At 41.2% G+C, this 26,809-nt stretch overlaps 1 protein-coding gene across 1 annotated transcript in view; it reads left to right on the forward strand.

Moving 5' to 3' along the window:
• LOC308052846 (sucrase-isomaltase, intestinal-like) overlaps positions 1-26,809 on the forward strand; it is a gene marked incomplete at both ends in the record, with an annotated part of 77,267 nt that overhangs the window by 30,047 nt on the left and 20,411 nt on the right. The window contains 9 exons of the mRNA XM_080363491.1: positions 2,746-2,859; positions 2,971-3,087; positions 3,171-3,255; positions 6,670-6,787; positions 10,037-10,205; positions 10,744-10,860; positions 22,461-22,591; positions 23,417-23,505; positions 23,887-23,936. Coding sequence (XP_080219617.1) covers positions 2,746-2,859; positions 2,971-3,087; positions 3,171-3,255; positions 6,670-6,787; positions 10,037-10,205; positions 10,744-10,860; positions 22,461-22,591; positions 23,417-23,505; positions 23,887-23,936 — 990 coding nt within the window. The remainder of the gene's footprint in view (positions 1-2,745; positions 2,860-2,970; positions 3,088-3,170; positions 3,256-6,669; positions 6,788-10,036; positions 10,206-10,743; positions 10,861-22,460; positions 22,592-23,416; positions 23,506-23,886; positions 23,937-26,809) is intronic.

Genomic DNA, 26,809 nt, shown 5'->3' on the forward strand with positions numbered 1-26,809 from the left:
TGTTCCCAAGTGACAGCGAAGATATGCTAACAGCAATCAAGCCAAGTGTAATCCAGTTTGATACTGAAAGAACAATTTTCTATTTAGATTCCCTTTGGGTAATGACAGTAATGAGTGAGTTCCCCCAGAGCAGCAGATTGTTGCCTCCCTCAAGATGATTTCAGGAAATGTGCTCTGATTGCAGGCACTTAGCGTCATGTAAAACCTCTGGTAAATGGATTTGGGGGAGATGGGTTCAGTCCTTCTCATCTCAGACCGCTATGGTCAAAAGCAAAGTGCACATCCCAGGAGCCAGCAGTATTAACACTGGTGACCTGCCTGAGGATGGGACACTGAATGTGGTTGTGCTACCACTACTGAGGTGCCTGGTGCCTCACCACCAGGAAATGTGGTCCCCATGCTCCATCCAGTGCTGAGACCCCTCTGTGCCTTTGGTCACCTTGATAGTAGCATGGCCCCATTACTTGCAGTCATTCAGCTCTTCTCTGTCTCGATCTTTTCCAGAGTCCACCTCCATTTCAGGGAAATTTTGTGTAAGAATGTAATACTTCATTATCATTTTTGCACTGAATAATGTGCACGCTTCAGCCAAGTCAGAACAAATATATTCTTTAGAAACAAAGAAAGAAGATCCAAAAGTAACAGTGACTACAATGTAAAATGATAAACATTATTACTGAAGACAAGCTTTAATGAAAGACCTTGTATACCTTCCATTAAATCACACTAAAAATAGAAACAGCTAGGAATGACACGAATGATAAATTACTTAAAAGTAAATAGCAACATGCTTATGATTCAAAATATGCTTGATAGCTTTAACATTTTAAAGTCTAGCTCTATGAGCTATAGAGGCTAAAATTTCCAGAGATGAGTTTTTATGGATGTGCATCAAAATCTATGTTAGGAGCCAGAGGTGGAAGTGCGTCTGTCTGGGTAAGCGCTGGGTGCCCCAGGTCTCAGGCATTCGGTTGGAGTTTGGGATGCTTAGCACCTCCTCTCCAACAGCTGCTAAAGAAATGAGTTAGGGAAGATTTAACAGATGTGAACTTCCTCCCCCACAAAAAACTCATGAACGCACAGGAGGGTTTTGTTCTCTTTAGGATGATGCTAAACCTGCATAATGTATTAGATGTATGCACTGGAATAACCTTTCAGCTGAAGGAAACCAGAAGTTTGGATTAGGAGTAGCTAATTAAGCTGACTCCTTCCAGCCTTCAAGTCCCTTGAGAGACATCCTTTCCACAATTATAAGATAATTATTGCAGATGGACAGTTTCCTTTTTTCTACAGCTGAGCTACTAAACAAGTAAAAAATGTAATGGACACATACTGTTTATGGAGGTGATGCTGCAGGTACATAGCTGAAGTTGAACATAATTTTGCACTTAAGATAGGGATTTAGCAGAGGCTTTTGTTTTTGAGGCATGGAAGAATATACTTTCCTCTCCAGGGCTATAGCTGTCAGAGGGCTTACAAGTAAACCGGGCAATACATTTACATATTAAAATGAGCTTTAAAACATCCCTTTAAAGAAATTTACCATTTGGGATTGGATGTTTTTTATTCTTAAGAAGTTTATTAGTTAGATTTCTATCACATTTTAATTAAAGTTCACTTAAATTATTGCATAAGCTATAAGTGAATAGAAGAGTTTTTTCAGTGATGTTTTCCTCCACTGTGTCTCATAACTGAAAGTTTTTTGCCTTAAGCAGAACCTGAGGGGCTAACACTTTCTAAGAAAAACGTAAAGAATTCCCTTCTTCTAAAATGGCTTCAGTCTTCTTCTGTTCTAAATAACACAAAGTAGATAGCTGCTCCCAATTAGGGACATATTGGAAAATGCATTTATCTCCTTTTAGTCACAGTTGACTGCTGAGCAGAATTGAATAGCATATCTTAATTCACTGACATCTCAAACTATTCCTGACTTTATTACTCACTGGCATGGTGGGCCACCATCTTTCCAGGAGTAGATGAGGCTCCATTTTGATGAACTTGGTGGCTACTGATGGCCATCCTGGGGCAGAGAAAGTGGCGGTGTCAATGCGACTGGCAGCAATGGGAGGTGGTGACCACCCCAAGCAGTGAAAGGGGCAGCAAAGATGAGCTATGGGGTGTAAAGCGCTCTGGTCTTCATGTCTGGGGACAATAGTGACATATGGCCCTGCAGGCATGCATGAGTGGGGTTGTCTGCACCTAACTGGCATAAAACACCCTTGTCTGACACTGGATCTGAAGGGAGGGCTAATGAGGTCTATTAGAGGTCAAATGTGTCCTAACTTCAAGCCCCTTGAGAAATTCTAGTTATTCCAACATAGAGCTGCTGATGCTGAGGCAACTGGAATGAGGATTGTCTTGGAGGAAACCCAGAGGTGTCCAAGTGTGGGGGTGCCCAGAGTGGCACCCTGCTCTGACATGCAGGGACCTCAGCAGCAGGGAAAGTAGAATCTAGGTTTCTTTAGAATAATTTGAATATAGTGTGTCTTATGAAAAATAAACATGAAGGTATTTAATAATTTCACATCACTTTGGCCTTATACATGAAATACTCCTGACATATCTTTAATGACATTTCCTAAATTATTATGTGCTCTGAACTCTTATTAAATTTTAATGTTATTTTCTTCCAATATTATTGCAATCTGCGTTAAGAACATAATCCAATTTTTTCTAAAATATACAAATAGAAAGTAATGGTTACCTTTGTGATTTTGATAATGGAAGTGTAATCACTGTTTTCAGGACCCTTTCATAACTAAGGATGAAGAACCAGGCACTTACAGGCCTTATGATCTTGGGGAAGAAATGGGAGTCTGGGTGAACAACTCCGATGGTGTAACTCCTGCTGTGGGAAAGGTTGGTTTATTCAGTCCTTTCATGCATTTGGTCTAGTGCTGCTTCCAAGTGATAAAGCAGCTGTGTAACAGAAATGAGAAGACAACCAGTTGTTATACCTGTGACCTCCAGGCCTGGCCCCCCGGTGACTCTGTGTTTCCTGACTACACCAACCCCAGGACAGCTGAGTGGTGGACCCAGATGTGTCTGGAGTTTAAGGATGTCCTGGACTACGACGGGATTTGGATTGTATGTCTCATTAAATTTGCCCTCCCTTCTTTTAAAAAAAGAAAATGAGGCTTCTGACGTGTGTCTTACTCTCTTTATTAAAGGATATGAACGAACCGTCCAATTTCTTAACAGGCCAGTATCCTGGGTGTGCTGTTAACGATCTCAACAACCCACCTTACGTTCCTAGTAAGTAAAGCTTCCTTGACATTTTTTTTCTTCTTTTTAAATCTTGGATAGGCTATTTCTTAGGAAAAAAATCCATCTTCTCATTTTCCATCTTTCCCTGCCTATTCTGTGCATTCAGTTGCATGTTTGTCCAGGACTCCATTGTCTCAGCTTTGGTGGAGTATCAAATATAAGGCACTTACATCTGTCACTGGGGCTGCCTTGTAACAGGACTAGAACAATGACCTTCTCTGCCCTTCTCTGAGCAACAGGTCTGCATCAGAGAAGGGGCAAGGTACCTATATACTGTAACGCAGCTGCAGATTTATGGAAGGAGTAACCCTTCTGCCTTACCACCACCACTTCTAGTCCCAGGGCTGGGCAGTCTCTGCCTTTTCCACAGCCCGTGATAAGGAAGATGGTGTCTCCCTGATGCTTTAAGTCAATATCTTTTCTCTATCTTAGGGAAAAAATTGTCGTTGCCTTACTAGAAATGGGCTAAAAGCAAGTTTAAAAATGCCCAGGCCTATGGGAGACTGATAGGGATGGGAATACTTCTTCCAGTAGCTGAGTTAATGACATGCTCATTCTCCCCTGGGAAGCCATGAGTACTTACAATTAGTGCCAGTGGTCCTGGCGATTAATCCAGCCAACATTTCCCCAGGAAAACTGTGCTGCCCAAGCAATGCTAATATGCAGCAGGAATTTGATACGTAAGTGAGTAATCGACAGTGAAGTATTGGAAATGTCCCCTTTTTCCCTTCAGGCTGTGGTACTGTCATGTGAATTCTTCATGTTATTTATTAAATCTCATTTCTTTTCACTCCGAATACAAGAGAAACATAAACATAACAAAAGTATGACAAATTATAAAAATATTGTAAATTATTGAAACAAGAACCAGAGCTTTTAATTATGTTTTGCTGTTTGTTCTCTTTGCGGGGAAACTGCTGATTGTAACTGTTGTATACAGGCCCTATGGGTCTTGTCATTGACCAACGTCCAGGAACTGATGAGATATTTCCACCTTTGCCTAAAGTTACCTCCATTTTTGTCAGCATTCAGAGCTGCAAAAAAAGATATGAGACTTTGGGGGAGATGGCCAAAACAGCAGAGCTGCCTTTACACTCACAATAAAAAAGGATTAAGGAGTGGATGCATAAAAAGGCTTCTGAGCCATGAAGCTGAACTTTACAACAACTAACACTGAAGTCTGAGCCATTATAGAGGAGTCAGACTAGGAAACCTAGATATTATGTATCTACATGACATGTAAGGACAACAAAGGGTGCTGAGGACAGGGCCGTTTTGAGCCCAGTTTCTCTCTCTGATATGCTTCTTCTCATGCAAGGATGCACCTACGACTCAGTCTTGGTGTCCCTTCTGCAGACAGTAACTTGAAGCATTTTCTCCAGGGTGCAGGAGGAAATCTGTTTTCAGCCACTGTTTAAGGGCTTTCTTTTATATTCCACTTTATGCCAATGCTGTGCATGCCCTTGGCTGTCAAAGCTCTTGACTGGTGTAGGTGTGAGGTGAGGCCTAAGTTGCTTAGTCCAAACAAGACATTAAGACCTCCCTGGGGCTGGCAGGGTTTTGGGGGCTCACTGTTGTCCTAGGTGACTGAATCTGCGCAAGTCCCAGGCTCTGTGCCTCAGGCTTTTTGTCAATCTAGCCTTCAGCCTGCTTATCTAAGTTATAACCATGATTACACATAACCATGCTTTGAACTTCTAAAACCAGATGTCCTTCAAAACAATTTTCTATAAAACACTTTATACTGAAGATTAATATGCAATTGTAAAATAATCAGTATTACTGAGGCAGAATACAAAATATTCAAATAAAAATGAAACACGAAAATGTGACTCATGTAACAGCATTTTCTTTCATATTCCACCTTAATTTTATGGGGCTAATAATTAAGTGCCACTGAAACATTAAGTGTGACTTTCCCCAGAACCTTAGTGTCTTCTTCAAAGCCATATCAGTCAAAGTTACTTGGAAATTGCCTGTAATTAAGTTATTTCTGATGCAGATCAGCCACACTGGAGTCTTTGTGTCTAAAGCTCCAAACAGGAGGATTCCAATTGTGGTGGTACAGCAGAGTAGAGACACTAATTGGGTTTCAGGTACAGAGAAATGCACTTTGTAGTAATGAACTGCAAATGCACAGTAAAGTGCGATTAGGCAGTGAGATTGCTTGCTCATGGAGAAATATTTACAATAGTGCATCCACCTAATGAAGCATGCAAAAGAAGAATATTTGAGAATCTATCTTCTTCTGAGAGAGTTTTCTAACATTTTCAACTTCATCTCTAAAAATAAATACACCGTATAATCTGACTTGCCCAATTCCTGCTGAACTTCAGGTGGCATTTTCATGGAGGTTACCTGCAGAGGATGAGAACCATGTTTTCCACACTGAATGGGCTTTGCTAGCATCTCCTTAATATGGGATCAAAGACCAGGCAGCATCTGTGCAGCCAGTCTGTGCCTCATGTTCCTTCCCCTCAGCTCAGCTAAATCTGTGCTGTGCCACTGACCTCAGGCTACTCCCAACCAAGGCTGAAGGCAAAAAGCTACTGCTACCCCACTGCCTGTGACCTGCTGATGGAAAGAGTCACTGGATAATCATGTGAATATACGCCCTATAATCTGTCCTTGCTCTCTCCTGTGCAGCGTATCAGGCCACAGCAGATGACACCCTGTGGATTGCTGCACTTCATGCCTCCTTCCCTGCGCACCTCCCACCCTCCCCAGTCGTCACTCGCAGTGCTGCTTGGGGCCACTCGGTCCTGCCGGCTTTTAGTCTGAGATGCCTCAGGAGAAGAGAGGGTCAGGCTTGAGTCTCTGTGTGAATTTTGCCATGATAGGGCAGAATTGTGCTGCCTCCCTACATCTGCACATCTGCAGCTGAGTGACATGCAAACCAGGGTCTTGTGATTTCACTCAACCATACGAGTTCCCTGGGCATCTGAATTTCTAGTTCTGTGTTGGTTGGTTGGGTTTGTGTTTGTTGGTTTTGTTTGTTTGTTTATCTGTTTGTTTGTTTTTCTTGCAGCATCTTTGACATTAAGTAAGATTTGTCGCTATGTAGAAAAATACGTAGGTACATTCTCAATTCAACAATGCAGAAATTTTCTTTCTGGCTATTAATTACTGAATACATGATATCTGTACAGATATTTTGAATTATTGGACATAAAACTTAAAATTAATTGGCAGTGTTTACTCAGTCCTCTCACCCTCCTGAGGGCACGTGCCTGTCTGCAAGCAGGTATTCATGGCTACATGTTAACCCTAATCAGTGCAGATCTGGAATTTCAGCTTTTCCTCTTCCCAAATCCTTTGGGAAGGATTTTTTTCAAGAGTAGAAATATGAAGAGATTTGAACTGCGATGTATATAATTTTACAATGTTCTGTATCATTTTCAGGCATTTCTGATCATTCTCTGGCACAGAAGACATTGTGTCCTGACTCCAAGACTTACCTGGGAGAGCACTATAACACACACTCTCTCTTCGGCTGGTCACAGACAGCACCAACTTTCCAGTAAGTTTTCTAAGTATTTCTAAGCAGATTTTGGGTGATGAAAATATGTTTTAAAAGCTGCTGATGTTACCTGGGAAATCTGTAGTTATGTCTAATAAGAAAGCACCCTGTGCTTCATTTTGTTGTTTGTCATTTAGTAAGAACTTTCAAGAAACGAGAATCTTGGAAGAAGAAACAGAATCTTTTCCAATTTTACTTTTCTTAGCTAGGATCAGGATCTACTTGTAGGGCCTGACTCCTCAGCTGCTGCTTTTGTATAACTATGACAAGATGTTCCTATCCTTCGCAGGGCAGCCTTCTGTGGTGCCAGGGGAATATTTCCATCCCTTTGTTGCTGTGGCCCAAGCAAAGGAGCTTCTGTCACTGCTGGTGCAGGATCCAAACTGCGCAGCTCCCTCAGCTGCTTCTGGAACTGCCTCCTGTTCCTGGCAGGCAACATTTTGCATTTGGGCTTGGGGCTCGGTTGGTCCAGGAGGGCAGAGCTGCATTGCAGCACAGTGGCTGTCAGCTACTGTAAAACTTATTTTGCAGCTGGGAAGCACTAAAAACCAGCTTACGCAGGCAGACTGTTGCTGTGCAGCTGGAATGACAGCGGACAGCTAGCTAGCTGTTGGATTAAATCAAATGGGCAAAGCAGGCTTTTCCAGGAGAGACTGAGCTAAAACATAGATAAGTTTAATACTGCAAAGTAAGTGCCAAAGCAGGGGTCCTAGTGCTGGCTTATTTCAGTATTTAGCACTCATTTTCAGCAGTTGTATTGTGATAGCATCCAGAGGACATGGCTAAGTGAGCCTACTTACGGTGATGATGCACTTGTATTTTATACTCCAAGCCTGGGGGAGGGGAAGAACTGGGTAAAAGCCAGAAGCAGTTTGTCAGCTCTTGTGGGCCTGGCTGGAGAGCAGCCCAGCTTTCCAGAGAAGGAGCAGAAAGCCCTCAAACTCTGAACCTCACTGGCCACCCAGCCCAGCTATGACATACAGGAGGTAGTGTGGGTTTTGGGCCTCTGCATCCCAGTCTCAGCAAGGATCCTCCCACCACTGGTGTCTTCACTGGGATTTGTCTCCTGCACAGTGTGGGGTCCAGCAGAACACAAAACACTGGTAACACTGTTCAAATAGAGGCTTTGGATTTGTTCACAATATTTTTTAGCTTTATTCAGGCTCTGTGTCAGCAAAGCCAATTGCCTGGGGCAGACTCTGTGAATTTAACAGGAAAACCTCTGTGTGCCGGCACATCTGCCCCAGCCTCTTTGGCATGTGTGCTGTCCTGGCCATGCTAACCTGGACCAACCCTGCTGGGACAATGGCTGCTGTATGGCAGCCTCCCCCAGGCCTGTGAACCTTCCCTGTTCCTGCAGTACTCTTTTTCAGGGCTTCTTCCAAAAAAACCCCACATATCTTGCTCAGCCAAATGTAGAGAGTCCTTCAACTCTGGAGAACACCACCAAAAGCATAAGCAAAGGCAGGATTCGCTGCAGACCTGTGAAAGTGTGGTGGAGAATTTTTCATACTTATTAATTTGGGTTTCTAAAATGTGTTATTTTCAAGGCTCATTGTATATCCTTTCTGCATTTGAACTTCACAAATAATATATTAAATTAAATTACTGACAGGAATATTTAGCAAAGTGGCATCAATTGCAGGATATTGGCTGAAAACGAATGACAAGTTCATAATCGTATAAAAACAATTTTCAGAATTATTCTAAGGCAGCCAGAGAACAGTAAATGTGTCATCTGACCTGTGTCAAATGGCTTGAATTTGGATACACGGCCTAACAGCAATCTACTTGTGCATAGTTCAACACAAGGGGTTATTTGCACATAATATTCTGTAAATAATTTCAATCAAAAAATTTAACATTAGAACCTGTTCAGCAATGATTTACGATAGACTGAAATTTATTCAATAAATTAGTTGTTGCAAATTGTTTATGCAGCTCTGGGTCATAGTTGAGTTGATCCAATGTTGCCCTCATCAGCACCTGCATTTGCAAATGGAGCCAAAGACTTGTGCTGCACAGCCAGAGGAGCGGACTTATAATCAAGACAGCCATGAAAAAGCTCCAAAGTGCCATTTTTACAAAGCACATGGAGTCTTGTACAGTTATTTGGCCAAGCAGTGCACCTGCAACCCAGAACCAGCAGGTTCTGCACGGTTCAGCAACTGCACCTCTTGCTGCATGTGGCCCATAAGGTTAATTGGTTTACTCTTGAATGAAAGCTGTTGGGTTTTTTTTTTTTTTGCTTTGGAAATAAATATTGAAGCATTTTAAAGGCTCTGTGCCATTACAGAACCAATACTGAACATTGGCCATTACGAATATGGATGAAAGAGCTCTTGATCAAATCTCATTAAGGAAAGGGAGGAGAAGGTGGATGGTGAACAGCATGATTAATATTTCATGCTAGGATTTCCCAGAGAATCTAAGTCGTGTTGCCCAAATCGTATTAAAACAGAGTTGAATTTGAGTTCCTGTAATATATAATATTGCAATATGTAATTATGTACAGAGATTACCCTATGTTGAGGAATTTTGTAACAGATTTGTTAGTAAGGCATATTGTACTTCCTTGATTTTCTGGTGATGCAGCAAAATTATTTTCATAAGGCAAGGAAATATTCATTACACAACTAATTCTGTTATGAAATCTCATATATCAAACAATGACAGAAAACCATAGGCAATCTTACAAGGATGGGCGTGACATTTTGAATTATTACATTTTTGCTTTCCATATTGATTTTTTTTTTTTAAGATGTTCACATATTGTTCTGATTTTTTTGTTTGTTTGTTTTCATTTCCAGGATATTAGAACTTTACTTGCCAATACAAATCTCTAAATAAACCCTATATTGAAAAAAATACATGCTATACTGTTTTTTAGGAACCTGTAGGACAGTAAATTAATTGTAGTAATACAGAAAGGAAATTATGTTCCAATTTTTCAGTTTGAAACACTGTTGAGAATAAATTAAACACAAGTTATTTTTAGGAAGACTAAAAATGCCTGAAACAAATTGTTTTGTGGATCGGATAGATTTTAGTTTTTTATTTTGGCCACTGAGTAAAACTTGCCATTATTTGCAGTCTTGCAGTCACATTTTCATGTGACTTAGGACCACAATAATAATTTTTTCATGAATAACACCCTTCCAGGTAAAATTGTACCTGAAAGCTCAGGCTGATCATATGACTTTCAGTTACCGTTCTTCTTTTTAATGATCTTGTTGCATTTCTTTCCAGCGCTGCCCAGCAGGCAACTGGAAAGCGAGCGTTCGTCTTGAGTCGGTCTACGTTTGTTGGCAGTGGGAAGCATGGTGGCCACTGGCTGGGTGACAACTTCTCTCAGTGGAAGGACATGCACCGGTCAATCATTGGAATCCTGGAATTCAATCTCTTTGGCATCCCCTACGTAAGTCTGGTGTCTTTCAGCAGCAGCTGGCTCGGAAACAATACCACTTGAAATTAACTCAAATGTTCTCTGAAATAAGCTGCTTGAGATGGCCAGCAGTAACGGCCTCCACAGCATAAGAAGCTGCAGATTAGAAAAAAAGCTAAATGTCATCAATCTTGGCTGGCTGAAGAGAAACAAAAATAGCACCGCTAGATTCAGATTAAATCACTGCATGCCATCCAAACCCCATCTCTTTATATTATGTATTCTATCACTGAGGTCCCTCCATATATTTCTGGTTTTGCAAGCTGGACTGGAGAATTTGCAGAATTACTGAAATACAGTCAGATCCTCCACAGTGATATTAGTGTTTCAGGACCCAGTACAATCTCAGTCCCATAAAAATTCGTATCACCATGGAGCATTCTTATGAAGTCATCAGAAATAGGTACCTCCTTCTGAAAATTATTTTTATTATCAAACTTCTGTGGTTTCTTATTTTTGGGCCTCAGTCACAATCACAAACACTCATCCAATTATTTTATTTTTTCTTTAGGTTGGTGCTGATATCTGCGGTTTTAACTATAACACCACCTATGAATTGTGCTTGCGCTGGATGCAGCTTGGCTCTTTCTATCCATTTTCCAGAAACCACAATGCAGAGGGAAATAGAGTAAGTAAACTAAGTTACATAAAGCTGTAGTCTATGATTACATGATGGTGATTTGTATTACTTTCTCAGAAATTAACCTGCCATTCTTGGGTGAACTGGAGCGGCAGGTGGAAAGGAGTGCTGCACCGAGAACAGGAATTATTCTGCACAGTATAAATTTTTCCCCGCCATAATGTAAAGATTACATAGAAATGCTAGAAAATATGTAGTATCTACCATCTGAAAGCCATGCAGAAATGTGTACCGTACACTTTGAATGACAGAAAATCAGAAAATGGTCTTTCCATGTTGCTGATAAGATTTGTCCCATCCATCTTTTACCTACAGAAGCCCAGGTTTTATTTAAGAACCAGTGGGTCTCAGAACACCTTCCTACTCCCTTATTTACTCTTTTTTTTCCATATTTCTGTAACTATAATAGGTGTCACAGGAAGGGTGAAGTAGGCATTCTAAACAATCCTTGCTTTTTAACAGCAAGTTTGAGACAAATGCCACAGTTACAAACCCCAGACAAATGTGAGAACTCCAAGGAGAGCCAGCAATGGCGACAGCATTATCAACCAAGATGGAACAAAGACTAAAAAAAGCCAGTGAGCCCATAAGGAGGATGCAATCTTAGTCCAGACCCATGCCCTGGCTTTGACTTATCATAAAGTCCTTTCAAGTCTTGTCTCAGATAGGAAGAAGTATCAGGTTATTTCTAACTATGAACAGTTCGAAGGTCTTGCAGCTCATGTAAGTACACTGTGTTTATCTTCTGCAGCCACAACGAAATGGTTCTGCTAGTTTAAGAAATGTATTTTTTTTTCTTTTTCTTTCTTTTTTTTTTTTTCCCTTTTGTAAGCTGCTCTGCACAATGCTGGAGCTCAGCTTATTAGCTCAGCTTCAGTTTTCTTTGAAGTTGAGTCATTGAAGTATTGCAACATTTACACCCCCAGAAAGACCTCTGTCTCTGCATGAAAGTATGACAGACATTCAGCAATTGGGCAAATGCAGGAATACTAAGCTGTAGTGCTGACCCTCATTAGGAGGGTCAGGAATTATCTTGGGGATCCCTGAGACATGCTGACATATTTCTCTCTAGGAGAAAAAATGTCTGTGAGGTGTTACCTGCGGTTGTTGATGGATATTTCCTATTTACCTCTTTTCACTGAAGTCAGAAGCACCTTAAGTATGTATGTTTGCTTGCCCCTTTGGGCACGCAATGGGCTCTGATCTGGGTGACTGGGTATTAATCACATACGCACAATTTAAAAACCAGGAAAAGAGCAATGGGTCTATGTGATGGGAGCTGCAGCTCAGTGTTGACTGAATGACAGAAGTAACAGAAGATACATTTTGTTTTATTGGACTGCCTAATCTATTCAAAACATTGTGTTCACTGAAAGAAATGAACAAGGCATTTTTGGTGACTCAGCATCACCCAAGAAGTCTGACTGTTTTGTTTTGTTTTGTTTCTTTTGTGAACTTAGACAATATTTGTACAGTGTCAGAATAGTGGTAAAAATATAGCACAATTTTGAAATAATAGATGGATGCTCTGGAGCTCAGAGCCAGCAGGGAATATTATCAGTGACTAATTCTGATGTAAACATAATAATGGAGAAATTTAACTTAAATATTAAGTTTAATTAATATTAAGTTTAGTGTTAAAGTGAAACCTAAAATATCCACTTTGCCTAATCCATTGGAGATTTCAAAGGGTTTAATTAATACTTTTCATGTCTGAAAAGGACTAGATAATATAAAAAGCTTTGTTACTTCTGTTCCTTTTATGTTTCATTATCCTTGGAATTCATCATACTTCTTCCATTTTAATGAGAAAAGTGAGTATTACAGGAAAATTTTGTGAAGGAGGGAGGCAACCATGTGACTTGTTAGCTGACTTGGTTTGGAATGGGAGAAGGTCAGACAGGAGGAATCAAAGAAGTAATTTTCTTGTATCAGCACTGGCCTGGGCTGTGTTCTGCATCCCGTCACAGGGGACACTCAAGGGTGCCTTGAAGTAGATCAGAAGCACCCAATGAGTGTAGACAGGTTGCTTAAACCTGTCCTCTTGATGGTGGGATCCAGCACATGTGCCCCCTCTCCAAGGACGAGGAGGCGAGGAGCACTGCTGATGTGTAGGTGTCCCCTTAGTCAGGACATCCTGAAATGGTGGACACAGGAGGAGAAAATCAAGCTTCTTTGTATGGGTGAAATATTTTCCCCACTGCATGCCGTGACTTCAGTTGCTCCTGTTGGCTTCAGCAGGGCCATGAATTTACTCTTACTTTTAAATAGATTTGCCTTTATATTATTGGGCAATTTAATTATGCTTTTGCCTTAGTTTTACAGATTATCAGTCTTCCCTTTTTCCTGTGTTTCACCTTCTCTGTCCAGAGGGCTTCCATTTCCAGGATAAATTGATTTCTAGAGACAGGGCATCTATTCCCGAGCACAGACATGAAACCCTAGCTCCCCTCCCATGACGAGGTTAGGGGTGGTTGCAGATGGCTCACATACACCACGGTAGAGAATCATCTCCCTGAAATCACCAGAATTTTTCAAGTTGAAAAATTTTATACAAATATTAGTTTGGTAATAACATATTGTTCTTAATACATCTTCCAGTTTGCAAATCAATGCTTTTTCTTATTTAAATATTCATTTTTGTATCATCATGCCAGCCACAGGTCTCCTTAGGTTGCACGCAGTTTCTCTCTTGCATTTGCAGTCCCTGTTAAAAATGCTCAGCACAAATAAAGACTTTTTCTTAACAGGAACAAGACCCAGCCGTGTTCGGAGCAGAGTTTGCCAAGATTTCTCGTGCTACACTTCGGATCAGATACTCACTGCTGCCATACTTATACACCTTGTTCTATGAATCTCACGTTCACGGAAACACCGTGGCGCGGTCACTGATGCATGAGTGAGTTTGGATTCTCTCTTTTTTATCATATTTTACTCACAAAAGTAGTTGAGCTTCTATGTATAAACTAGTTGATACCTGTTTGAAAACAGTCGCAGCAATATTATTGCATACTCTCTCTTAAAAAGAACAGTTTTACAATGAAATCTAATCAAATTATATGCACAAAACCCCCTCTTAATATATGCAATGGATTTTCATTAAGATGTAACCTATAATTGTTTCCAGTGGAAAAAAAAAGCCCAAATAAGGAGAATTTTGAAAATGTCTTGTCTTAGGCAAATGTGCAGCAGTTTTTTAATTTTAAAAATAGGAATCACATACCTGTATTTTCTGTATTTGAATGAAATCCATGAAATCTGTATTCTGGTCCAGAATTCCAAGGAGGCCTCATACAGAGAACTCTCCATTTTTCAATCATCCACAGCATTTGCGTTTTCCAATTTAGCACCTGCATCTGCCTGCTATGTATGAAACCTACATCTGTGTCCACAAATTGCATGGAGAAAACAGAGACAGAGATGTTTGAGTGTAGAAGCAGATGCAAAACTGAGATTAATAAATACAGACTGAAAAACCCCTTAGAAAATGTGACCTCATATGTTTGGAACAACTCTTTTTTTTTTTTCTGTTTGGAAGAAGCAGGAATCGAAGTGAGGTTTAGTTTCCCTTTCAGCATCTTTTAATTAGCTTTTTACCTGCTTTCAGTAAATTTTGTACTTCAGAATGCTTTATGCAAAGACTCGAGCAAAAAGAGTGCAAACAACACGTACGAAAGGCTACTGCCCAAAGCTCTGGCACAATTAAGTCTTATTGGTGCAGGCTACATCCTGGACTGTTTAATGTTCTTTTTCCCTCTAGGTTAAAAACATTTTGGTTAAAGGGTAAGGCATTTTTTGCAAATTAAGCTGAGATTACACTAAAGTGCAGACCATTCAAGTATGGAAAGGATATGAACAAAACCTGTTTTACCTACTGAACGTAATGGCTAAATGATAAATTTCAAAAGCAGTATCCTGCCCCTTCCTACTCTGCTACCTTATTTAATTATTTTACATTAAGGGGAAATTTTATAGGTACTCATGTCTTACAAGGAGCTATTTGCTATTTCAAGTATTTATTTTAGCTCTATTTTTACTTAATGAGATTTGAGTTAATGTTGGAAATGACCAAGTTGATTTTGGCATTAATATTAGCTAATCTCTGCTAATACAGAATTACTTTAGCCGTGTTAAAGCTGCTTTTCTGACTCTTTCCAGTATATTTTACTTGTTCTTTATTTGGGCCACATCTACATTAGAAATTTCCAAATTTGCTTTGATTTGAATTGTAGAGCAGTCTCAGATGCATCAGCAGACACTTCCGTGGGGTGAAACTGAGCCAAAAAGTGTGCTCCAGCCATTAAAGGGAGTTTAATCAGTGGAACCATGCTGGGATTACTAGGAAATAAAACCTCTAAAATGCATGTAGGGAGCGTAGGCATCAGGACACCAGCACAAACTGTTTCACTACCTAGGCCCCATCCTACTGGGCACATCACTTGCTAATGGTGCCATAGCTAGATCCTAAAATGGCTTAGAAGTATTTTTTACTATTATTAGTTAATTCTGGTTATTATTAATAGAATCATAGAATAATTTGGGCTGGAAGAGACTTTCAAAGGTCATCTGGTCCAATCGCTTGCAATGAGCAGGGACATCTTCAACCAGATCGGGTTGCTCAGAGCCTCGTCCAGCCTGGCCTTGAGTGTCTCCAGGGATGGGGCACCTACCACCTCTCTGGGAAACCTAGGCTAGTGTTTCAACACCCTCGTAGTAAAAATTTCTTCTCCATGTCATGCCTGAATCTCCCCTCTTTTAGTTTAAAACCATTACCCCTTGTCCTATTGCAGAAGACCCTGCTAAAAACTCTGTCCCCGTCTTCTTATAGGCCCCTTTTTAAGTACTGAAAGGCCTCAATAAGGTCTCCCTTATTGAGAGTAGGTAGTCTGATTGGGGGACAGGTTGCCCAGGGAGGTACATTCTCTGCACTCGGAGTTTCAAGACCCAGCTGGATCAAGCCTGGAGCAACCTGATGTGACCTCAGAGCTGGCCCTGGTGTGAGCCCCAGGTTGGACTAGAGACCTCTTGGGGTCCCTTATCTTCCTCTTCTCCAGGCTGAACAACTCCAACTCTTGCGTATTTCTTGCTATTTCTAATTAATATTAATTGGTTTAGTGGGTCTGGTCAGGCAGAGAAAGTGACCCAGATGCTAACAGGAAGAGAAATGTGTGGTTGAGATAGAGAACTGAAACACGCTTTTTGATATACAGATGATGGAATTTTACATCAAATCTTTCCCTTACTTGTAACAAATACAACGACGAGCTAAAAAACTGCTCTAGTTTTTCCGGTGCAGCTGTGTAAACAACTCTGCTTGTGGTCATTTGGTCATTTCAGGTTTTTTACTTCGTTTCAAATATTTAGGTGCTCATTTCAGATCACAAACAACAACAAAATCCCAGTAGATTTCTGTAAATGTTTTAGGTGCCTCTGAGGCTTTCACTCAATTGAAACAGAGGCACCAGTAGTTTGGCTGTCCAAAAAGATCTGGATGTAGTATTCATTACTGGAGGGGAAAGCTCTGCTTAATAGCTAAACAAGGGAAAAATCAGACAGAAGAGAGCCCGGCATCTAATCATAGGAAACATGTAGATGGAATTAAGCACCTTCCATAGATCACAGGTATGGCTTAATGGCTTATATTTTCAAAATGGGAGAGTTCATTTTGCTGAATTTGTGCTCGTGATTGCTAGAGAAAACAGTGCCAAGTTAGATGGCGAGATGCTTGTTTCTGCATGCAAATAAGAGCAACTTCTCTTTTGTCATAATTTCTTGGTCAGCTTTTCCTCTTGAAATCTTCCACAACAAGGTATATTGAATCAATATTATACTTTTATTACAGCAAAATTAAAAGTACAGAGTTGACAAGAAAAACTGTTTTATATTTCAAAAACTTTAAGACAAGGTAATTCATCAAAAAACACAGCCCTCTTTTAAGTTTTACAAAGCATTATGTCAAAATGAAATTATGATCAAGATTAAGGTGTCCAAAAGAGCTATTGTTTTTGACAGAAGAAGAAACAGAATGAAACGCAGGTTTTTTCAGTCAGAGCCTGAGGCATGTCTTCAAGAACACTTTTTCCTGAGCTCCATGTACTCCCTAAAATTGCAATATTTTAGAAATTTGAACCCTGAATACGTGTCTTTTTATTGCAAAGGTGGTTTTGTTGATTTGGGGTTGTTCCTGTAGATCTGGGCAGGGTGCACAGTGTACACTTGCGCTGTACCAAATGGGCAGGACAGTGACACTGAGACACTGCTCCAGCCAGTGTACAACAGAGACCTGTCCTGAGACAGGGGCAGCTGCAAACTCAGTTGAACAGACACAGTAAATAAACTTTTAAACAAATAGTTTGTACCTCCTTAGAGAATATGTTGATGTGCAACAGCCAATTTGAATTTGCCAAAAGTGAATGACAGTAAACTAGCCCAGGTGCTGTCTTTGACAAGGCAGCAGGGCTGTTGGATGAGAAAGGAGGCAGAGGGGCAGGAGAAAGCAGAAGGTACAAGGTACCTTGATTTTGGGAGGGCTTGTGGCATGCTCCATGTGGTATTATTAGAAGTGAGCTAGGAAACGAGGCTCCACCATTAATTTCCTCAGAGATAGGTTTACAAATGTTTGAAAGCCTATTTGAATTCTCAAAGATTTTATGCCAGATGAGTGGAGGTTCCTGAGATGGGGAGGATCTCTCCTCTTTGCCAGATGCTATTCAATATTTTCATTAGCTGATGCTAACGGTGCAATAGAGATCCCTTCCCAAGCTGGCAGATGATGCTAGGCAAACGGGACTGTAAGCACTCTGGAGGACATGATCAGAATCCAAAACTATTTTAATGCATTCAATAAAATGGACCAAATTCCATAAGTTTTCATCCATTCAGGAAAGGCAGCTGTAGAGCACAGTATGTATGAAGGCTGATTTGTGTTTGTCCTGCAAAAGATTTCTAATGCAAACCTGTGAAATGCGCAGGAAGCCAAATTCAAGGTTTTTCACAAATGCTTTGGGTCCTATAGCACAGTGTTATGGCTCTGTGATCCTTCTCCTGGTCCTGACTCCAATCCTGCAATTTGGCTCTCTCAGTTAAGTCTCAACCCACTGGAGAGGAACTAAGATAGTTGTTTTCCCACCGCTGCTCTTCTGAAAATAAATCAGCTCCAGCATTTTGTGAGGGTTCTAGTCTGCTCCAGTGTGGTAGGTGCTACTGTGATTTCTGAATCTCTGTCCAGCTTTTGGCATTCCCTCAAGCACGAAAAATATTTGGCAGTGTTGAAGGATGTATTGAGGTGACAGATTTCTCATTGCAGTGAGTGACATCAAAATAATCTGCAAGTTCTATAAAAATGTGAATTAACATTGCATATCTCATTTTCAACACCAGATTTACCTCCGATCAGGAGACTCATGGAATAGATACTGCCTTCCTTTGGGGACCTGCTTTTATGATTGCTCCTGTTCTTCAAGAGGCAAGTACTGTAATTAAAAAATGCCATCATACTGGGATAAAAGAAAAGAGCTGCGCTTAGGGCATTGGATGACATTCAGGGCATGTTTGCTCATATCCACTCATTTCTTCTCTCCACTGTCAAAGCTTGCAGGACGCAGTTCTGCGCAGCACAGACAGAACAGAGCTGCCCAGTGCTTGAAGCAGGAGGATCAAAGTGAGGGCACAGCATTTCCCTGCTTCTTCAAGCACTGAGTGGATGTAAACAGGCTGGATGCTGCCCCTCGTGTGCTCCTGTTACTGTGCTGACAGCTCTCTCCAAGGACACACACAGAGCAGTAATTGTTGAGCTAGGAAGAAACATGCAGATATTAAAGCAAACTGGTTTCTGTCTTACCACTTACTCCCTGTGTTTCGGAACTGCAGCATTGCAAGGGCTGTGCTAGGAATTTCCCAGCATCACAGGCAAACACAGTCATTATGCAAACAGTAATGACAATGTTAGCTGCTAATATGACAGGCTGTAAAAGGCAACATTTTCCTATGGCAGTGCTGGGGTCAGGGCTCTCACTGCTCAGCTAGATCAAGAGTGGGTTCCTCTCCTTGTCCCACCACTCACTGCTGACAGCACCAGAAAGGTACATCTGAGCAGAGCTAAATATTTGCCTGGGATGTATCCTAGAGCTGTTTGCAATCAGCGTGTTGCCAGAATATCTGGTACATTTTCTACATGTTGCTGATGATTAAACATCTAAGCAGGCCACTGCTAGCCACCTTTTTTTATCTAGCCCTTGTACCTCTGTGAATTTAAAAGGGAATTTTTATTCCTGCATTAAAACCATTCTGACTCTGCTCAGGCATTTCATTCGTCAATCCTTCATCTTCAGTATTGCCCAGGTTTCTAATAGCTGATGACTAACAAGATTTCACAGGGTCTCAGCCCAGCAAGATGATGAAAGATGAGAGAGAAACCTTCCCACAAAGAGAGGGTGACAAGCCAGGGGTGGCTTCTTGCAAATAAGTGAAAGAAAGAGAACATTATAAGGATACATAAAATGACAGGGGCCTAGATTAGGGGTTCCTAATGTTTTCTGAGGGACTGCAGCTCAAAAGGAAGGATGGGTGCCTGTGGCCTGATGGGGGAAGCAGAGCTCTGAAGGCAACAGGTTGCTGGGTCTTGTGGTGGCAGAGAGGTGGCTGCCAATGCCTGTGGCAGTAAGCAGGGCAGGGGACAGGGGTGAGCTGTAAGCGCTTCACCGTGGCATTGCAGGCCAGCAGTGACTGTGTCAAACTGCAGCATGACACCCGCTTGTCTAGAGAAGATGGGTCGGGGACAGCTTTCCCTTCACTCTTTGAGTCCTAGGGTGTGAGCAAGTGAGACACCCATCAAAATTAAAGTGGGGAACTGCCCTATACACTGGCTTGTTTAGGGAGTCATGTTATTTGGGCTCATCAAGATTCAGATAGTGGTTACACACAGAATACCCATGGTTGTCATATTAATGTAGAGAAAATACAGAGAGTGGCATCTTGAATTTATAGGGTTTTTCTTTCAGCTTTTCAAGGCACTTTATAGATTAAGCCAACCTTTAATTGTTAAATGGCTAGCAAGATCTAAACAGACAGAGCAAACTACCCTAACCTTACTGACTGCAGCACTAGGACACTCTCCCTGAAACACCTCATGCTGCTCACTGTGGGAGACAGGCCGCCAGACATGACAAATTTCCAGTTTAGCAAGTCTTCTAATGTGAGATTTGCATACTTTAATAAATCAATTATTTCTTATTCCTTCAATATAAAGTACCTAAACTGTTAAATGGTAACTTTGCCTTAACTCTTCTCCTCCACCTTTACTTTTCGTGTTCCACCTGCTCCCTGGGGTAAACCTTGGGGCTAAACCATAACTCCGCAAAGGGGCAGATGTTGATGTTGAAAATCAAAATGAATCTGTTTGTAAAAATGAGCAAATCATGACAAAAAAAATGGAAGTATGTTTTGATTCCAACTTTTCCTGCAGTTATTAATTGATTTCCTCATTTCAGCAATATGATACAACACAGACTGCAAAAAGAAGTAGAGCAGTTTGTGGAATTACCAGCACATTATTTATTATTATATCTGCAACTTTAAATTGTTGCCAGGAAGACATAACTGTGCATCCTCCTTGCCAGACTTTGCTCTTTGCCTGTTTCTGCAACAGGAATGGTGCCAGAGGCACCGAGCAGTGGTGTCCCCCGACTCCATCACCAGATGTGAAGTCCTGTCTTGCAAAGGGATTGCTCAGATGTTAGAGGAATGCACCTGGCCAGTTACATTTGCAAGACATAGAGCTATGTACTAGACAGAAATAATCATATAACATTGAATCATCCCATGGAATGACAGTAAAACCCATCAAATAGGATTAGGTCATCTGTTTAGCGTTATAGATTAGCCAGCGCTAGTCCACTGCTATGATAATAACTCAGCCATAATATCCAAGATTTGATGTTATTAGAATATTCAGCATACATCTCTCCATGCATAAATATAATAAAGTTAATGTAATATCAGAAATGCAAAGAGAAAAAAGACTTTAATCACTTTATAACAATTACAGGGAGCAAGATCCGTGGATGTATACTTCCCTGAAGCAACATGGTTTGACTACTATACCGTATGTATTTTCAAGATTCACTTTCTTACATTTTTTACATAATTCTAAATGGTACTATTCCAGCAAAATAACTTTTAGCAATGTTCAGCAGTATTTTTACCTCTGCATCTGTGTGTAAGAAAACTAGAGCACAAAAAGTCTACACCAGGCTAGCTGGGAGAGTAAATTACACAGCTTTCAGTAGCATTTTATTTTCTATTTTTGGTTTGTAAAGACACAGAGAACTGAATTTTTGAGAGCAGCCTAGAAATTCATTAAACTGTCAAGATTTATTTCTTGCCCCCCGCCTTATTGCATGTTTTAATTCTTGTACTGATACACTTCCCTGCATAGAAACAGACACAGAATCCTGAGTTGTACTCCTGTGAACATGCTGCAAACCATTTTGTGCATGCACTTTTGCACACATATTACTTTTGACAGAAGGCATATTTAGAGAGCAGGGTGAGGCTCCCCTCTGAAAGATGCTTCCACGAGATGCAGAACAATTTGCTCTGTGGAAAATGCCAGCCTCTTCTCATTTCAGGGACTACGAGTTTTGACCTTTCAAACACCATCATCCCCAGTACTGAGCTTCTGAAAGCGCTCACTATCAACCCAACTGTGCTCTGCTGCAGTCTGCATGATAATGCCAGTGTTGGCTTCAGCAGCAGTGGTTAGGCAGACGCTAAGAGCTTTCAGAAATGTGAGCCCAGGAGCATCAGGCTGTTGTTAACCACCCTGAGCAATGCTGGCAGAGGAGCGGGCAGGACAGAAATGCTCTCAGAGAAAATTCAGACTTATTTTTAAAGAAGTTTCATCATTTTCAGCATTTGGCTGGTGTCCTCAGATGGATGTTCCTTTAACCCTGGCATTAACAAAGCTCAGCTCCCAGTATTCAGCATGTACTTGCTGAAACGTGGTGCTTATCCAAAAGCAAGGTTGGGTCCTTACCATAGATTTTGAGGCGTTAAACCAGAAAGGAATGATGCAGAGAACTTGCGCTAGTTGTCTGCACATATATGATGTTCACTCATTGAATGCTGTAATTACTTTTTGAAAGTGGAAGACTTCTCTTTAAAAGAGAAAAAAATCTGCAGTTTATGTTCCTGAATGATTACAAATCACCTTACACTGAAGTGTGACAGCCTCCATGTCCATAAAAAGAGGACGCAAACGTTTCTCTTGTTTTTTACTCAGTGTCTTGATGATTTTTTTCTTTTTTTCCACAGTGTCTGGAATAATAACACCATTTTTAAAGACAATTTGCTCTCTTTCATTCATGATGCTTCTTTCTCATGCATATGCATAACTGCAGGGGCTAGATCCTCTTTCATGTTACAAAAAGGAACTGGAATAATACCCCTGAAATCTGCTTTTTTGTTTGGATTTTCACAGATGTAATTGAGACAAAAATGTACCCCTTGTTCTCTTTTTCAGTGGTATATGGTCACAACATATAGTGCCCACATTTGTGGGTGTTTAACTGCATTAATTTTTGTGGTAGGGTCACAAAGTGCCAAGTACCTGGAAGAAGAACTATGCTACCGTGGCCGCGCCATTGAGCAAGATCCCTCTGTTCATCCGTGGAGGCTACATCCTGCCAGAACAGGCACCAGCCAGCACCACTACTAAGAGGTAATGTCATCCATGTCCATCACCAAACAAGCCGAAGTGCAGGTCAGACCCACAGACAGCCAAAAAAGCAATCAAAAGAAAGTGCAGAAGAAAGGCTATCTGCAGCTTCCAGCTGCCATCCCAGGTGATAAGCACAGTATTTTTATCCTGTTATTTGCTCCATTGGATTAGGAGTCACCCCAGAGATGGCCCACATCATCGTTTGCACAGCTGAAACCTTCTTGGCTCTGTGGTTATGCTCTGGAAAGCTGTTGCAACTCTTACTGCCACACTGACCTGCTGCCAGCTATTCCAAGTAAACATATGTAAGGGGACAACGTAGAACTCTTCTCCTTGGCTGTATGTATCCAGTGCCATGGGCAGGGTGGTAAAGCTCAAATCTTCTTTGAGGAAAATTATTGCCCCATGCCAGTGGGTAATATATGGGTCTCACAGCTGAACCATGCTCAGAAGCTGATGTGAGCAGGGAATGAAGGGAACAGCACTGTGCAGTAACCAAACCAAACCATAGTAAGGTAGCACTGGTGACCAGTTGTCTCCCAGACTGCCCAGTTATCATACAGTAAGGCCACTAAAAAAGGGGAAACCTGTCCACATGAGCACTCAGAAAGTGGGAATCTTACACTTCAGTGGGACAAGGTAAGGTAAACTTTTCATCATCCTTTCAGGAGCCATTTAGGTGAATATGGTTGTCATTCTTCTGTTACGGCTTTATTTGTAACATTAAAATTGGAGTTAATTGTGTTCAGAAGTTTTTATTCAATAACTTGGAAAGGACAATGCCCACCAGTTTGCACTGACACTTTTCAATGTGTTTTTCAACAGCCGTCTGAACCCATTTGGGCTCATTATTGCCTTGGATGAACATGGAGAAGCTTCTGGGTCTCTCTTCTGGGATGATGGTGATTCAATCGGTAAGCCTCGTCCCCTGCTGTGAAACAGGGTCTGTGTACAGGCTCTTCTCAGGCCATCTTGTGTAATGGCACAGATTCCTGCCAGAAGTAGCTGGAGAACTGGCCATAAGTTGAATGTTACAGAGGTGAGAAGCAGATTGTTCTTAAAATCAGTGTTTTCATATGAGAAAGGTGTGACACTGGGAACAGCTTCTCTGCTAGAGAGGGCAATCACTCATGTTGAATTCCCCTGAGATCACCCTGAGAAGAATAGAGGAAAAGATTAAGTAACACACAAGTCATCTTAGTCTGATGTTAGCTACTCGCTACAATTAATGTGAACTGATTATGGATTTTACACCCTGTTTTGATACCAATCCTCCTTGTTCTGTGTTTTGACAGATACTATTGAAAATGAGAACTACTTTTTGGCTAAATACACATACAGCAAAGTAAGTAGCAACATACAATGTACCTCCAAACATACAGATACCTGTATTTTAGTGTAGCCATTGTAAGGTGCTGATGTCTAACTCTTCTCTGGAAAGCTTTTTTCTTATAGCTCAGCCTTTAAACCTGGTAAGCTAACTAATGCTGTAACTACAGACAGCTACAAAATAATCCAACTATGCTGCTGCAGTTTCGTGTTTGCTTCATTGAGTACCATAGTGACACATCATTAAGGTCCCTGCTGTGATGTGAATCTGAAAAAGTACTTTTTTCAGCTCAATTTTTTTTTTTTCCTGAGTTGCTGCTGAGGGAACAAGGAACATTTTCCTTGTCCTCCTCCTGTGAATGCTTCCAGTCTGATGGGTGGAAGAAGGCTACGTTCCTTTCTTCAGGAAATCCCAGCAACTTTTCAACTTCGATCACTTGAAGCCTGCACTTTGTGGTGTGGAGAACTACGTAGTCTCACTTCTTTAGCTTGCGCTGCCTTGTCTGACAGCACGGAGATGGCTCCCATGGTCGGTGTCCCGCAGGGCGATGCAGCACGCTGCCGGCAGCCCGCCGTGCTGCTCAGGCGTTCCATGCAGTGTGAGAATAGATTGGCCCGGGGTCAGCACGCTGATGCCTTTCACACAGCGCTCACTTCTGTGCAGGCATGCCCTGAGAAAGCTCCATAGAAAAACCCAACAGACTAGGCTTCAACTGAGAAAAATCTGATAAAATAAACCTACTAGAAGCTCTCTAAGTATATGACAGTAAGCTGTGGGAGTTATTGTAAAACACTTGAGCTACTTCATCAATCTATACAGATCGTATTTCATCTATGATTCCGGCATCTGGTAAGAAATAGGATACTGTATGTAGACTGTGGCGTGGTTTTCATGGTGTTTATTCCTAAAAGTCCCAAGATAGTCCACAGAAAATATTCAAAAGAATAAAATTGTGTTAACTCCTATTGTGATATTGCTCTTAGAATGTATGTCTTCCAGGAGTGAGAGCAAGCAGGGTAAGGTGATGGGTTTTATTATGTAGTCTTGTATATTCATGAAGATATTCTTCCGCAACTAATACCACATCTCTAGACTTTAAGTTTAATTTTTAATTTATTTTCTTCTTGATTTACCAAGAAAAAAAATTATTCTTTAAAAAAAAAGGATATTTCAATGGTAAAAAGAAAGAAAAATCGCTTCAACTTTCTGTAGTCTGTGTATGGTAATTTATTGCAGGAAGACTACAGAAAAACAATATCCAGTTTTATATTAAATCCTGATCTGTGCAAATTAGATTGTTGATTCACTGACACTTCCATTTCTTATTGCTCATATTTGACTTCTGCCTGTAAATCCAGGAGTGAACTCCCTATCTGCATTCCAATAATCCCTAATGTCGATTTTTTATTATGTGTTTTTAAAGAAAAAAATCCATCGCAAATAGCAAATTGTAGAGGTATGAGAAATGTATGAAAGTCTTGGATTTTGTTGCACATTTCTATATTCTTAAAAAGAAAAAGAAAAAAAGTAGATGAATAATTTAAGCACACCTGGTTTTAGGAGAACACACAAGTTTTGATCCCTAAGAGATTTACTGCTAAGGTCCAACATCATAGCATTTACTCTGAACCCAGCACAGTGTGTTGTGCAGGTAACAGCTACAGGATGAGACCCTCTCATTTATATTTTCATCTAAACAACCCAGAATACAAAGAAGAATTCCAGACTAGTGCAGGCACTTACGACTCAGAGAATGATACAAGCTGCCTGCTCTCGGGTACTGTCTCACTGCGGTCAGTATTTTAATTCACTTGACACCTCCATTTCGACAGACATAATGGCTAAGTGACCTGAGTCAAAGTGGCCCATATATCAAGCCTATAAGCCTAGAAAAACACGTGAACCAGATGTATAAGATCTGCTGTATCTCAGAGATGAGCAGGGAGAGCCATAAACTCTGCCTCCATCCCCAGAGGCAGCAGACAAGGCAGATGTGCTCAGACCATAACAATTGAGTCCAGACACTAAATGGATGGTGATTGCTTGCCCAAGGAAATCGGAGCTTCTGAAAGAGTACACTGGCCACTAGGTAACTGAGCAACCCGAGAGACAGTTCCTCCTAAAACTGGTCCAGTTTTCAGGAGGAAAATGTGTGTGGAGGAAAGGTGAAGTTCATAGGACATGAGCAAGCCAGTAAGAAAGAAAAATGAGGACCCTGCTGCTCAGAAGTGCAGGAGAAAGTCCTGGTTTCTGGTCTCAGACACTGGACTTTTTGCTTTGCATTTATGGGGCTTTGAGTGATGTCCATGCATTCCCTCCCTCTGACAAGAACTCAGGACCTTCCTGGGAAATTGCTTTAACCACTAGATGCCTGGGGAAGAGAGGGTCACCCATTCCCCTGGACCATCACCTCTCCATTTCCCCAAGACCTTCAGTTCTAGACTGTGGTCAGAGGGACAGTGGTATCTACTGCAGAGTCCTGGCTCAGAGCTTCCGAGCCCAAGTACAACCTTTTTTATCAATACAGTTGTAATCACTGAGTTTAGCATCACACTGAGCTAACTGGGTGGCCACCTGGAGCTAGCTCTCCTTAGCCACACCTGAGATCACAGTAAATCACTGCAGAGAGGTGCTCTCTCTATACTGAACCTGCGCCTACGCTGGGGCTCTGCCAGTGGGGAGCAGACACTGTATATAAGTAGCCTAACACATTCGCCAGAGGCTTTTAGAGACCTCTCCTCATTTGATCCATAATACCCCATAATTCTTTATTTAGGCAGTTTAAATCAGTGTGGATACCTGAAATAAGCAGTCTAAGCACAGCCCTAAGTTACAAATACTGTGATCTAGCTTCTGCTCTCCTCCTACCATGCATAACATGAGCTAAT

Source organism: Nesoenas mayeri, assembly GCF_963082525.1.
Source record: "Nesoenas mayeri genome assembly, chromosome: 1".
NCBI lineage: Eukaryota > Metazoa > Chordata > Aves > Columbiformes > Columbidae > Nesoenas > Nesoenas mayeri.